The sequence below is a fragment of the Pagrus pagrus genome, assembly GCF_965226575.1.
Source record: "Pagrus pagrus genome assembly, chromosome: 23".
Lineage (NCBI taxonomy): Eukaryota > Metazoa > Chordata > Actinopteri > Spariformes > Sparidae > Pagrus > Pagrus pagrus.
In genome coordinates, this window is record NC_140205.1 from 16,770,170 (window position 1) to 16,785,343 (window position 15,174).

The following is a 15,174-nucleotide window of genomic DNA, read 5'->3' on the forward strand; positions in this document are numbered from 1 at the left end:
CCCATGATGACCAGTGTCCCAAGATTTAACCCTTCAAATCCAAACTGGGACTGACTGATTAATCATAGATGCTTGTCAGTCAGTGTGCTGAATCAGTTACAAACCTAATATCAGAATGAATTGTGTATATCATTACTAAAGTTACTGCATGTCATGAACAATTCAAGCCAATATTTCCTTGTGGCAATGATAGGTCCTTTCCAATTTACAAAACCTGTATGCTGTGGACAGTTTGCCAAGAAACGTCTGTTGTATGCCGGCGACCATCTTATTACAGATCTGACTTGCTTGGCAACATACAGTGTGAAACACTACATGGCATCTCATTGGACCAGTTGTTCTACCCTTCATTTTAGCAGCCTCTGTATCCAACAGAGACTTGAACTTTATCTTGATGTTTGTGTCACTGTGGTCAGTGCTGACTCACCCTCCTCGCCACCCACACAGGTACACACTTATACTCGCGAGAGCTGCCCAATGTGGGTCATTTCCTGTTGGCCAGTTGAGCAGCTCCAGTTGAGCTAAATGGACAGGGCTGATCTTTCCTGGCGAGTCTTTATCAGCAGGTCTTTAGGAAAAGCAGACTTTTTATTCATGTTTATTGCCCGTGTTTGTTCAGCCTCTTTCAAGACTCATAACTTATTACCACAGCTGTGAAGAGGAAAAGAACAGCAACACGCCTCCATGTTCTCCTCCCTGCTTGTAGGCGTATTATTTGTTGCCTTATACTCGTTTGCATAATGCTCAGTGAGTAAAAGCACAAAGTTGCCATGTCAACCTTTATCAGCCAATGGGAGTACATAAATCAACGTGGGCAGGTTCCTGTTGGTGAACCAGTGACCCACAAAACACAAACCTATAAAACTCAAACCTACAGGCAAAACCAGTGAGTTGAAATGGGTGGGAGACCTCTTCTAGTCATTTAAATTCTGCCGATGGAGATTAGTCTTTCCACTTCACTTCTTATGTTTCTTGTCTTTTCATACGTGGATTTTTTTCTACCAACATTCCCAAGAGCAACATATCTGAGCAACAATAGACAGCATTGTGCAAGCTTGATAATGTCTATTGTTACAATGTCTGCTGAGGCACAGGAGGAGCCGTAGTTGCTGTTTAGATAGAAACTTGATCAAGTGCCACTAAGGCAACATAGCAACCAAAGGATTTTCACCACCATGCATTGTTGAACACTTTCAACAGTGCGATGGATTTTCATGCCACAAAGCCTTCTCTAAACACATCACTCAAGTACTAAATTTGTCTTCCTGGCTTTGAAAATAATTTATTTGAGAGCAAAAATATATTCTGAAATATACAAGTGCATTAATACCAAGATCATCGTTCATTTTTTATCACCAGGAAAAATAATAATAATCCAACTCAATCAAAGTAGTCCTCTATATCAATGTTGGGGTTGAGCAGCTCCTCTCCATACGGGGTCAGATCCATCTGGTTGAGGATCAGGTTCTCAAAGGTCTCCTCCAGGTCTGTTTCCCCGATCAGCACCGCTCCCACCATCCGACCTCCACTGAGAACCACCTGGAACAGAAATACAGGGGGAACGTGTGTGAAAATGAAGCTGGATGTGATGAGTTTTCCTGCTAGTGGATGAAATTATTGTGATGACACACTTTCCTTTGATAGCTACAGTTTTAACAAATAATCAGCTGATCCTGTTTTGCTTCTGGCTCATCAGCAGCAACAGTGGCTCCCTTCACAGAGCTACAAAGATTCAAATAGCATTCCTGTCTAACAGGAAACAAACGAGCTGAGATTTTAATACTGCTTACATAAAAACTACATTTGTGTGTAAAATAACAAATCCTTTTTTTTAAGTGTATCGATGTAAATAAATGAGCCATAAATAATTAAATTTATATATTTTATAATAATAAGTTAATTAGACTCCACTGTTAACAAACACTGGATCCATGAACACACATGAGTATGAACACGTTGTTCTCTTCTGTATCACCTTAACATATTCTTGGCCTTTGGTGCAGCGTACCAGCAGCTCATGGTCGGGCTCCAGGCCCTGCCCATTAAACTTTCCCAGCAGGACCACCTGTGGAATGAGGAAGGACCACCAGGAAGTAGTTTAAACACCAACCAACACTGTGAAGTGACCTTCAATTGTCTAGAAGGTAATGGAAAACAGTTTTGGATAGTAGATGATTAACATATTGGTTATAACTTAAATGACTTCCATCCCCTTCAGTAAAATGTCCCTCACCTTGTAGTTGAAGAATTTGGTAATGTGTGAGAAGAGTTCGAAGCAGAAGTCCAGTTCTATGGGTTCTGACAGGACATGTGCCGCCATGCAGCGGCCGGCATACCAGCCCATCTGACGGGCCTGCGTCCACAAACGCATCTGCACCAAACACACACACACACAGGAAATATAACACTGTTTTATTCAGATTTCTAACTTGGATTTCACCTTAACAGTCTTCCCCAGGGGCAGGGAAATACAAAAAGGTGACACATTAAAGGGAAAACCATAATGAAAGTCAGATGCTTCCATGCATCAGGGCTCACTGAATGGGTTTTTACAGTCACAAGGTCTCCACCCAGTTGAACAACTATGAAAAAATTGCACAAAAGTGAGACCACCATCTGCATAAAGCCAAATGACATAAACGTTTATCATCAAATCTATGGTAATGTCTGTGATTGTCTATGATGCTGTATGACTTTTTGGTATGGTGGGCTGTTTCCTTTTTCTATCTGCTGCATTCAGGTTTCTCTTGCAAAAGAAATCTTGATCTCAATGATATTTTCAAATTAAAGGAAAAGTTCACCCGTAAATGAAAATTCAGTCATTATCTGCTCATTCCCATGCTGATGGAAAGTCAGGTAAAGTTTTGTTGTCCATAAAACATTTCTGGAGCTTCACAGCAAACCAGCGTTGCAGCAACTGCAAAGGGCTCCATAGAGCGTAATTCAAGTATCTGGCAGTCCTGAGATCCCAAATTGATTTGAATATGTTATTTAAACCCTCGACATGTGGTCAAGTTTATGCAACCACTTCAGACGAGGTGCTTGCTAACGCTTACATAAAACTGTCTTGTAAAATAAAAAGGACTGTCTTTCTGACTCCAATAGAGCTCCACAGTCTTAACAAGGAGCACTGAGGTTGTTCTGCTCAGTTCATGTTGGTTTTTCTTTTAATTTGTCAAACATCTGTATGTGAAATGTGTGGAACAAGCCTATTTTTTGGACCTAAGTTACTTCCTTAAAAGACAAACTAACTGGTGAATTATTAAATGTGCTGATGCACATGAAAATATCCGGCACATTTTTCCATATTCTTTGATATTTTCCTGCTGTAAATTCAATTGCTGGGTGTACATTCAAAAACAGACTTATTAATTTACAGTATGTCAAGTATATTAAGTTTGATCTTTCAAGTTCAGTAGGGTTACTGTGCATGTGTTTAAAGATTAATGACAGAGCCAGTTAAGTTTCTATTAATAATCTACCATATCAGAACTGTTACACTTATCATATAATTCAATCAAATCTACATGGCTTCAGCCAAATAGCGGGCAGGATGTGAGAATTGATGACGTATTGAATATTTGATCTTTGCTCTTTGTACTAGCACGTATCCAGACTTGGAAGATGACATCATGCAAATAATCAGTCACTATCCCGCTGAGCTATGAGCGCTGTATGTTGTCCTACGTACTATATATTCTATTCTAAGATGCTAAATCTAAGAAAACAATGGAAATTTACACAGGTTGATGTAATGACTGGTGGGTTAGTTTACCTGCTGCCACAGCGGGCTGTGTTCCCAGCATGCAGTGCACACATCACCTGCAGCATATACATCTGGCTCTGATGTCATCATGTGGTCATCTACCTGCAGGCCACCGTCATCTGCCAGCACAAACTAAATACATAGAACCAGAGAAGAAGGGCTCATCACTGGGAACCAATGTATGATTACGACTACATGTTCACAGAAGGGAGACAAATATAAAAAACAAAGTGAAATTCAAACTCTGCTGTAGAATTTACACTCTCATTTCAATGAGATGGCTTCAAGCTTAGAACTGGAGTGATAAAAGCTCCTTTAGTGACACCTAGAGGCATCAACACCCAACTGCTGAGTGCTCTGCATGATTTTCTGCATCTATTTTACTATTTACAAATAGTGCACACGGTGCAGAGTTATTTTATTATAAGACAAATCCACATATTTATCTATGTGGCAAATGTTACCAACAAATTTGTGCATGTATTTGGACCTCAAAGGTTGTGTGTGAGCATGTCTATTAGGTATCTTACAAAAATGCAGATAAAAAAAGTAGCTAGACCTCCGTAATGACATTACATAACATTAAACTTTGTGAACAGACAGAAGAAGATGCAGACTCACAGTGTTGGCACAATTAAAAAGATTAGGGGGCACAAGAGAGCTTACTTCTCCTCATTTTCTACCTTGTTGCCATGGAGAAATGGCTCCGTGTTTGGCACGACACCGGTGGCACTGACAACAAAATCGCAGCCAAACGTTTTGCCATTGGTCAGCTGGATGTAAACTGGCCAGGATCCCCCTGAGAGGAGAGAATGGTTGAGGAATGAAAAGTTGGAGGGAAAAAAAGGAGGGGGGTGCGAGGAAAGGATCGGTCAGAGCTGCAAATCTAGTTCTCACCATTCTCAGGTCTGAGTGTTTGCTGCGGGGAACTGAGCAGCTCCTCTGAGGTGAAGATCTTTTCCACCTCACACTGGTATTCCACTGAAACTCTGCAGGACACCTGGGCTCACACCAGCAGGGAGAAGAGGGTCAAGATGCATACAGATTTCTTTGCAGAAGGTGATATCCTTCCCAAGCAGACCTCCGTGCTTTAGGCACAGAGGCATTCAGCAACAAAGATGCACAATATTCTCACCTGCTCTGCTCCTCGAAGAACTATTCCTTCATGCCAGTCTGGACCGAGGGCACTGCCAGTCTCCGTCGGACCAGAACCACGTCCTCGGGCATGTTTGTCTGGAAATTCACACACAGACACATCTAAGCAATCTTTTGTATCAAGAAAAACAAGAATGAGATGATCCTGGCACAGATTATGCTGTAGCATAAGAAGAAATTTCAATAAACCATGATGAAGACCTGCTGTGAAGGTGTGGGAGCCTCCAGGTGCTGGTTCCTCCGTGGTGTAGCGAGGTCTTTTACAGGGAGCACCTCTTTCAGGTTTGGTAGCCTCCAGCGATGGGATAAGGAATTGTGCCGCCCCAGGGTCAAAGAAAGTGTTTCCTATGGCTTTGTCCTTCACAGCCCAGATCACCTCACAGCCCTCCACCTCAAATCTATACAGGACATGTTTGAAAACACTGACAGTGAATAATCTATGAACACACTGGTTATGTTATATGAAGTATTCAAATCTTTTACTCAAGTTAAAGCATGAGGCGCCACAGTAGCTCAGTTGGTAGAGCCCGCGCCCCATGTAGAGAGGCTGAGTCCTCGGTGCAGTGGCCCAGGGTTCAAGTCTGACCTGTGGCCCTTTGCCGCAAGACACCCCCCTCTCCAACCCCGCTTCTTGTCATATCTCAAGCTGTCCTATCAAAATAAAGCTATAAAAAGGCCAAAAAAAAAAGTATGAATACCACACTAAATTAACTTTTCACTACAATTAAAATTTGAAAATTACTTAAGTAAGAGTATGTAAGTATTATCAGTACAATGTCCTTAAAATATCAAAAGCAAAAGTACTGATCATGCAGAAAAATGGTCCCTGTCAGTGTTTTACTATCATAATGCAATGCTGCATTTTACTGCTATATAAGTGTTTATGGTTAAGCTAATTATTAATTATTAAGCTTACTACTTTATATACTGTTGGGTAGTTTAATCTACAGCAATGCATCATGTTTAATAAGATCATTATGTGATTAGTATCACTGTCCTGAGAAACAAATCCAAGGGATTTTTCTTTTAAAACAGTATTTAATTTGAGAAGTAGGAGAACTTCCTCAACAAAAAAAGAAACATTATTACTTTTTTAAAAAAGAGATTTTTTAAATTCTAATTCATAATCACCAAATTGGGAGATATGTGGTTTTCACAGGAAGGGTATGAAAAACTGTATTCTGAAAAGTAAAAACTAATTAAAGCTGTCAGACAAATGTTATGTATTGAGTTAAAAGTACAATATTTGTCTCTGAGATGTAGTGGAGTAGAAGTACAAAACTGCACAAGTACCTCAAATTTTCACTTAAGTACGGTACATGAGTAAATGCTCACTACTGGCTCAATGCTCTTCAGCTGAATAAACACACATAATTTAACTGAAACAAAAACAATTTGTCAAAGGAAAAAGAACACAGACACACGTTGTCCTAAAAAGTGACACCTAAGTGATTTTTTTTTTACTTACACTAATTCCAGGGCAATCCCTCCATTCCCAACAACAACAATTGTCTTTGCTTTGGATAACCGCTTCTGAAACTCCTGAAACACAATTAAAGGCAAAACTCATAAGCATCAACATGTTTTGTTTTTTCACCTGCAGACTACAGAGATTATGTTTTTTTTTAGACTCTTTCCATTTATCAGACATATAAGACACTGACATACGCTATCATCTCAAGGTACAACAATGTACAGAAAGATACTGAATACTGAACTGAACATCTGAAACAGACATATTACCAAAAAACAAACAAAAAAAAGTGTTTTGAGTCTCATTATTATATAAATAAGACAGAGCGCCTGTAGAGTTATGAGTTCAGAGTTCTAGAGCCAGGTAAAGTATTTACATAGTTTATTATTTGGGTTTATTAATTTATTTCCAGCTTTATGTTCTGCATCACATCTTTGATCTAGGGCTGCAAAATACACTGTTTCAGCTTTGACATCACAATGTGCACATGTTCAATAGTCACTACACATTAATTAACTCAGCTCTTTCACATTTTAGGTGTGTTGTTGTGTTTTTGCAGGATTCAGGCTGAACATTAAGATTGCAGCACTTGATGAGTATGAACAATGTTGCCACTCATTAGTCTTTCTGCCACTCTGTGGTTGCAACCATGGTGACTTTCCCTACTGTGCCATCATGTGCATAGCCTCTATTAAACTTATCTTGTGAAAATTTGTGCATTTTTTCATATCGCAATATACATCACAGAAAACCAAATTAGCAGCTAATAAAGCAGCTAATAAAGAGGGTAAAGGCGGTAGCCTTCTGTAGTGAGTAGGGAAATTTGAATCATATGGAACTAAGAATATACATACAAAATATCAATTGTAAGAGAAGGCATATTATTACAGTCATAGTCTTGAAATGGTGTCAAAAAAGAGAAGGAAGTTAGGTTTTCAGTCCAGATTATTTGTAGATTATCAGAACATGCTGGACTATGTCTATTTCCAAATTAGGGAACTATATCTACTGTTGCTGCCTATTAAAAGACAAATTTAAAAAAACAAAAAAGACATTAGCAGCTGCAGGTGTCAAGATGTTACTGGATGCACTCTTATACACAGCGTCAAGGCCCACTGCTGTGGATTTTACTTTACTTAAGCAGAAGCATCTTTTTCTTTACACGTTTCTGGCTACTATGAGAAGGTCTTATTAGTTCAGAGTCTTCAGGAATTTCACACCTGCATGTCAGTAACAATACATAACATCCGGAGAGAGGGGATTGTACCTGGGCGCTGTCTGTGTCCCGTATCCCCAGCACATAAGGGTTGTCCTGGGTTAGGAGCTTGGGTCTGCCCCCACTGCAGATACACAGCTTCTCATAACCAAAGACATGGCCATCTGCGGTTTCAAAAGACTAAGAATAGACAGAAGAATTGGAAATAGTTGTTTATTTTTCATATCGAGCTTTGAGTCTGATCAGCATCCACACTATACTTAAACTACATGCTACAACCAAATGTCCACAAGGTGGGGACATTAGACAGATCACCAAAAAAAGTTTGTTGAGCTTTGTTGCATGAAATCACTATAAATTTTGTTGCAATTACAACATTGTAATCACAAAGAACTAAAAGGGGATTTACAGCATGTGTTACATGTTACTTACAGTTGTTAGTCATATACCAATCCAGAAAAAAACATCCTCACAAAACATAAAATACAAAATTGTTGTTTTATGTTATGTCTCCTCTGCTAAACAGCTACTTACATGTGACTGAGTGTTTACTGATTTGACAGCAGAGTGGATCACAGTCAGGTTGGGAAATTTCTCCTCTAAAACACTGGATGGTCGCTCCTCAACATCAAACTCTTCCAGAGTCTTGGACATCTTGCCAGAGAGAAACAAACCAATAAAACATAAGTTTGAATAGTTTCATTATTTTGTGGATGACTTAAAGAACAAGTCTTTACTGTCAGTCGTTAGTGTGCACATATAATTTGTGTATGTATAACAACGTTCATCATCATCATCATCATTATCATCCTGACCTGTTTATAGTTGGTCACTGCCTTGATATGGGCACCTGCTGTAATCAGAGCCACGTCAGCTGACGGAATCTGGGATGACAGCTGTCAATAAAGATCTGGGTTAATAGCTACATGACACATATTACGGTTGTAGAGCCTATTTACCTAGATTAACAGGCTTATTCTGTATACACCTAACTTGTAATTTATTACATGAACAATTAATTGCTTTTCACCTGCTCAACACATGTCACACCCGCGATGCCACCTCCTACGATCACGAACTGAAATGTTTTCTCCTTTTTATCTGCCATCATTTGCTTAGAAAACTGTACCTAGCTAACACTAGCTCCCTTGCATTTTGCGACACAGGGATGTGGTTAAATTTTGTAGTTACATTCCCGTTACATTCTCTCGGTGTGGACTCGTTAGGAAACACTTAAGACCCAACTAGTAATTGGCAAGTATCACTATGCTCTTAGATAATTCTTGTAATAGCTAGCTAACTAAATGCTTCTTTAGCACATGACAACAGAGCACTGATGCAACGTCACTTCCGTGTTTACAATTAACTACGGCAAGCAGCAAGGAATTAGTTATATCACACGTACTGAGCGAAGCGCTTAATAAACAGGCACGACCGGGTAAAATAAGTAAAGTGAAAGTGTAAAATTGGAACTGACCTTTATCACAGCGATGATGTTCACAGAGAGTTCACACACGGAGCAAGAAGCATACAGGTATATACAAACACGATACCCTAAATATTGATAATTAGTCGTGAAAAATATAGTGCGTCACAACCCTACTGGTTTAATATATGGCTACGGGTATGCTTGAGATTGTGTCCGTGTTAGGAAGGACAAAGCAGTAAGAGGGAAAATATTAAGATTGTAAAACAAAATGACAAAAACAAGTACAAAGCAAGATAACAATAACAATACAATACAGACCTCTTTCACAAGAGAAATGTTGACATGGCACAGTAGGAATACTACATATGTAGCCTAAATATTACAATTAATATTAGCTGAATTCCATTTACATGCAGTTACTAATCCTCCTAATGTGTAACTTGGCAAAACTGTCAGAAGGTGGTTTAAAATAATAATAAAAAAGCAAGTAACCAAGCTTGTCCTCCTATGGCACGTCAAAATGTCTGCTGTTAGAAAGGCCGATCAAGTAAAGAAAATGAAAAGACTGTTGTCAAAAGGCCTGCTTGTTGTTTAAATATTGTCCACCCATCCATAAAATTTTAATTTGACCCTTTTTTAAATGTTATTTTTATTAATTTATTTATTAATTTATTTATTTTTGCATTTTAAATCAAGTCCCTATTTACTTGAGTTGTTTAGGGGAATGCTGCAACACTGTTTTGGTGTGAAGCTCCAGAAATGTTTCGTGGTCAAGTATGAATGAAGATAAAGGAACTGGAAAGGAACAGCGTAATGCAATAAGGTGCTCTATATACACAGGTTGTTTATGGGTATCTATTGATGGACAGACTTACCCTTAGAATATGACAATAAAATGATATGATGTTATTATTATTATCAGAGAATATTGAAAAGTTAAATTGATTCAAAAGCAGTAAATCAATTTCGCAGTGATAGAGCAGGTTACAATCCTCTGTTTTTCACTTTTGGAGGTAGGGCAACCCAACCCTGTTTATATTTGGATGACAACTGTATCTTTAATGTCAGAGATTAATGTGGTCACAGGGTCGTGAATCAGATCTAAAATTCCATCAAAACATTCATCAGCCGTCATTAATGCAGTAAACAACTCACCGGCAGATAACAGTTGAGGTGCAGTGCCATTTGTGATTTTACATGAAGCAGTCGACAGATCTTGACACGATCCCCATTGACTGTCAGGGTGTTTGGCGGATAATGGCTGCATTGTTTTTGGATTCATCAGCAAAAGCCGGCACTTGTTCTATTTTTGAAAAACCTTTTATGCCGGTGTTAACCATGCATGGGAGTACTGCTGTCAGTGTCTGAGATGATCAGGTCACTGGTAATCAAACACAGGTTAATGCTGTGCGTCATACCTCCCCTCTTGATTTTTATTACGTTACCCTGACTAACCCCTGCAGGATGACATGACTGTATGTTATACAGTACTGCCATTACAATTTTATCATTTGAAATTTGTGCTGTTTGTATATAAAAAACACTGATTGTACTAAATGTATCCAACATCATTACAACTTTTTATTGATAAAAAGTGCTCTTGGATGATTTTGTGGATGCACTGAAAAGGCTGAAGAGTCCTTGACCATATTATTGAAACCATGCTGCTTCAGAAATTAATCAGGCTGTTTTTACTTTACCCTTAAAGCCACTCAAATACTACAAAACACCCATTACATTGTTAACATAATACATAGAGTAGATACTCGCAGTACAATACAGTACATGTCACCAGGAGTTAATCTGATATTTGTAATGGGGGGACTGATAGTATTTATTATTAATCACATTAAGAGATCACAGTTAATTAACCTGACTATATATATTTTAAGGTATAAAATATGGAAGAACATGTACGTACATATTTCAATGAAATGGAAAGTTTCACTGAAAATCAAAATCAACAGTCACAATATAATACAGTATAATGCAACTTTATCATCCATCATGGAGGAAACTTTATCCGGATCCAAAAGTTAATGGGGTCTGTTCTGGGCAGAGACCCATTCTCCATCGAAGTTTCATGGAAATATGTTCAGTAGTTTTTGTGTCACCCTGCTGACAAACCAATCAACAAAAGGACACGAGTGAAAACCTAACCTCCTTGGCAGAGATAATAAATATGCATGTAGCAGTAATCAAAAGTCTGTTCTACACTGTTATCATGCATGCAGTCATGTAGCAGCCTGTAGTCTGGTCTTTCTAATAATAACATCCAATACTTCTTTAAAGACCCTATTTCATGTTTGTGATCATTCAGAAAAAAACTGTGGACAATACAGAGAAGGGAGGTATTTTGCTGTGTAGCCAACAGAAAACTCACAGTTCCCTAACTGGAACTGTGTTTGATGGGAAATTCAATTGTACTTTGTACTTGATAAAAAAATAAATAAAAAAACAGCCTATTTCATGCAGAAAAATGTAGTGTTTTCATAAAACTAATTAAGCACCAACTCAATTAATACATTATATTTCATTTGTTTAAAGTGTACAAACAATGAAGTTTGAAAACGTCAATTTGTCTTTATATGTGGGGTTATGTGCCAGGCTTTGACCATTAATTGGGTGGGACCATTCATTTCCTGGCTAGCTGTTTCCAGTCTTTATCCTAAGCTAAGCTAACGGGCTGCTGGTCCCAGCTAGATCTCTACAGTACTAACACAATAGTTGTATGAATCTTCAAACCCTTGGCAATACAGCAAACAAGCATCTTTTCCACAATGTTAAACTAGTTCTTGACCAGGCATTTGAATTTGGAGCAAAACGAGCAGCTGCGTTAAGTAAATTTGGGTTAACAGTGGCCTTCATGTTCCCAGGCAACCACTCCGGCATGCAGTGGTCTATAGGTCTACATTAAACACACATAGCTCATAGGCATTCCTCTTCAGTCGCCTGTGACAACTCCCAGCACATAACATCTCATTATTAATGTAGTTAATCTTCGCCTCATCTACTGTATGTCTTTTACCTACAGAAAAACATGGCGGACCACCTTTTGTTTGCAAGTTTATTCTAGAGTTTGTGTTGGACATGTGGAAGCGAGTTCGGATTTTGTTAGCAAAAAGATTTAAATTCATGTATTGGACATATCATGCAGGAGTGCTAGCTGAGGATATGCTAACAGCTCATACTGTAGCTCCTGCATGCAGTTGACATGATATGCAATAATGTGGCTTAAAACACGTGAAGATTTAAAAAAAATATATTTTCACAATTTTATTATCAAAACAAATAACATTTATTTCATATGGCTTTACATTTGCTTTCTTTTATTTATTGTTTTATTATTTACTTTGATGTATTTTCATATTCACATCATGCCATTGTGGACCAGCACTAACAGAGCCACAACACACACACAGCCAGAAAACTAAACACACATCGAATTTGATGGTTTTAAATTAAAGGCACTGTTTCTTAAAGTTTATAAAATAAACAAGAAAAATCTGTTCATAATCATCGTTACCATCAGTGTCATCATTAGTATTAATGTCATTCTGACAATCGTTGTTACATAAGATGTCTGGTTACATCACTGGAGCACCGGGAGTGCTGGTGAAGCCTCCTACTAGAGAGGCAGGTAGCTGGGAGGCTGCAGTAGGTCCCTCTTGCCGTAGGTGGCAGATCCCACGTTGGTCGGTGCGTAGACGGTACCGATAGTGTTACTGGAGCGGACCAGGAAGTCTGCTAGCCGTTGGGTGACGCAGGTGGCTGTGTTGCACTTCCTCTTCTCTATGTGGTGACTGGGAGGATAAAATTAAGTGCAGCAATTAAGAGATGTCGCATTTACGCTAACAGATGTAATGGGGATTTATACAGTGGGTGATTTTCTGTAAATGTGGTCACCTGTTCATAGCTGTAAGCCCCCTTTGAGGCCGTGTGCCCATAAGACCAAGGAATGAGTTGGAGATCAGCCCAGGAGCTAACCAGCCTTCACTGTCTGGGAGAGCACTTTCCTGCTCGCCAGATGAGCTGGGACTGAAGTACCTGAATCACAGGGGGGAAAGGGGTCAAACAGTTTCACACTGATGGCTGATGACACCCTCTTGAAAACATCCACTACTCCCGAGAGCAAGAAGAAGAAGTGGCCACTTAGGGCCCTCCCAGTTGCACAATGAAGCTTTCCCACATGCTCTGCTGCTCCTCACACAGCATTACAGCCCCACTTTTCACACAATCTCCATGATATTCAGCTGCTTGTGTGCTGACCTCGGGTTAAACTCCTATATTGGTTTCCTGCTTGTTAAGACAATAGTCAATTAAGCCGTTATCTGATTCAATCAACGTTTCAGCAAAGTGAAACTGCTTTCCACTGAACTCTGTGCCCGATCTTAAACCTATTCTATATCATACAATATACACTTACCTGTAACTTGGGGCCGTGGTGACACAACGCAGCAAGACAAGCAGTATGAGAAGAAGCACAGGCACCCGCAGGTGATACATAGTGTTGGGTGATTACCTGGATCAACACAGTAGATACAACAGAGTTTGATTTATTGTTTTATTTGTGGTAATTAACTTACCAATATATGTACACATAATGTCAGAATTTAAAACATACAACCGTAAAATGTTAAAATGAACTTCTTGGAATTGGTAAAATATTGAGTATTTCTTAAAAATGAAGGAAATGAAATGAAGAAATGAAGAGTCACTATTATGAGAAAAAAAGGACAGGAAACTGTTAAATTCTTTATGATCTATAATTCACCAACAGTTTAAAGATGTGCTCAGTGATTCAGTGACAATAATCCACTTGCACCTACCCAGCATTAAACCAGTTCAACTCATGTTATTAATATAATTTTGATCTTTTGATTTTTATAACTTAAGGGTTACTGATTGGGTTTGCAAATAATTATTTCATTATCGATTATCTGCCAATGATATCCTTAAAAATGGATCCATTTTGTCTCTAAAATGTCAGGCGATGAAAAAAAACCCTTCACGAAATCTCAGCTGATGTCTTTAAAATGCTTGACCAACAGTCCAGAAAAGCTGAAACTAGAAAATCTTTGGCATTTTTGTTTGAGAAATGGTACAAATAGTTGCTTATTAATTTTCTGTTATGCAGATGTATTTTTTTCAGTCCATTTGGCATAATATATACATACACAAATCCTGTGTTCCAGTTTTAGTGCTTTATTAAAGCTTCTGTACATCATACTTCATAATAATAGCATATTTATAATTCTGTGTATTTGTTGGCTTTTGATGCGTTCTAACGTTAAACAGAGAATCCCAAATTGCGTCCACATCATTTTATGCAAACATAACATTAACACATGCAAACATAACATTAAATACATTAAAAATATGTGTGATAGGTAGAGACTTAGCTAAATATTGTATCAAACCTATAAGAAAACTATTATTACACAAACTGAAAGGTTATCCATTTCCAGTAGCAGCCCACACACACAAGAGTCACACAGGTCCTGTTAAAAAAAGACAAACTAAGCTCTTAATAGAGACAGAGTACTTACTTTCTGTGGTGTTACCCAGTAGCCAGCAGATCCCAGTCCGTCACTGGAGCAGTCCAGGGTTTGTCAGACTGTCACACAAACCGACTCCAACAGTTATAGGCTCATCGCTCAAACCACTTGTGACATCAGCTCTCTCCAAATATAGCCTTGCATTTTCATTTACAGAGAATGGGGAGGACGAGGGGGAGGCGGGGTGTATGGGGGTGTAGGGAAGTCCAAGAGGGTCTCATATATGTCATACACACACTCGGCTGAGCATTCATGTACACTCTTAAACTTGTTCACTTGCAGAAAAATGCAAATTTTCAAAGTACACACACACACACACACACACACACCAGACACACACACGCACATGCATCTTTGTACGTCACCACCCTCATCATCACCTTCGTCATCATTGCCATCAGCGTCTGCGATGGGACTGACCCATCATAAACCCACACCAGGGAGAGGGAAGCTGTCTTCCTATTTACCTTGAGACACGTAATGAAGTTTCAGGTCACCAAACTCTGGCCCTGCCGCCTCCCTCTGGGCTCCATCAACAATGAATAATAAATGTGAAGATGAATTATCATTAATAAT

At 38.8% G+C, this 15,174-nt stretch overlaps 2 protein-coding genes across 2 annotated transcripts; both read right to left on the reverse strand.

The window, feature by feature from the left end:
• Positions 1 to 1,256: 1,256 nt before the first annotated feature.
• On the reverse strand, positions 1,257 to 8,958 carry pyroxd1 (pyridine nucleotide-disulphide oxidoreductase domain 1). The gene is made up of 13 exons (XM_084345193.1): positions 8,642 to 8,958; positions 8,427 to 8,507; positions 8,146 to 8,265; positions 7,663 to 7,791; positions 6,390 to 6,463; positions 5,123 to 5,319; positions 4,902 to 4,999; positions 4,664 to 4,766; positions 4,450 to 4,565; positions 3,776 to 3,898; positions 2,234 to 2,371; positions 1,976 to 2,065; positions 1,257 to 1,539 (listed from the first exon to the last, which is right to left on the reverse strand). Exons 1-13 carry the CDS (start codon positions 8,720 to 8,722, stop codon positions 1,381 to 1,383), a joined length of 1,509 nt encoding a protein of 502 aa, XP_084201319.1. The 5' UTR covers positions 8,723 to 8,958; the 3' UTR covers positions 1,257 to 1,380.
• Positions 8,959 to 12,301: 3,343 nt separating this feature from the next.
• On the reverse strand, positions 12,302 to 14,678 carry iapp (islet amyloid polypeptide). Its single transcript, XM_084345425.1, has 4 exons — positions 14,590 to 14,678; positions 13,467 to 13,562; positions 12,947 to 13,087; positions 12,302 to 12,843 (listed from the first exon to the last, which is right to left on the reverse strand). The coding sequence occupies exons 2-4, from the start codon at positions 13,544 to 13,546 to the stop codon at positions 12,669 to 12,671; spliced, it is 396 nt and encodes a 131-aa protein (XP_084201551.1). The 5' UTR covers positions 13,547 to 13,562; positions 14,590 to 14,678; the 3' UTR covers positions 12,302 to 12,668.
• Between the last annotated feature and the right edge of the window lie 496 nt (positions 14,679 to 15,174).

Bases quoted from the DNA above. Each gene is read 5' to 3' on its own strand.
- pyroxd1 (XM_084345193.1), bottom strand. From the start codon at position 8,722: ATGATGGCAGATAAAAAGGAGAAAACATTTCAGTTCGTGATCGTAGGA. The intron at 8,508-8,641 runs GTGAAAAGCAAT...CTTTATTGACAG, and splicing joins GTGTGACATGTGTTGAGCAG to CTGTCATCCCAGATTCCGTC. The intron at 7,792-8,145 runs GTAAGTAGCTGT...GTCTATTCTTAG, and splicing joins CAGTAAACACTCAGTCACAT to TCTTTTGAAACCGCAGATGG.
- iapp (XM_084345425.1), bottom strand. From the start codon at position 13,546: ATGTATCACCTGCGGGTGCCTGTGCTTCTTCTCATACTGCTTGTCTTG. The intron at 13,088-13,466 runs GTAAGTGTATAT...CCTGTGATTCAG, and splicing joins ACCACGGCCCCAAGTTACAG to GTACTTCAGTCCCAGCTCAT. The intron at 12,844-12,946 runs GTGACCACATTT...TTATCCTCCCAG, and splicing joins GGGCTTACAGCTATGAACAG to TCACCACATAGAGAAGAGGA.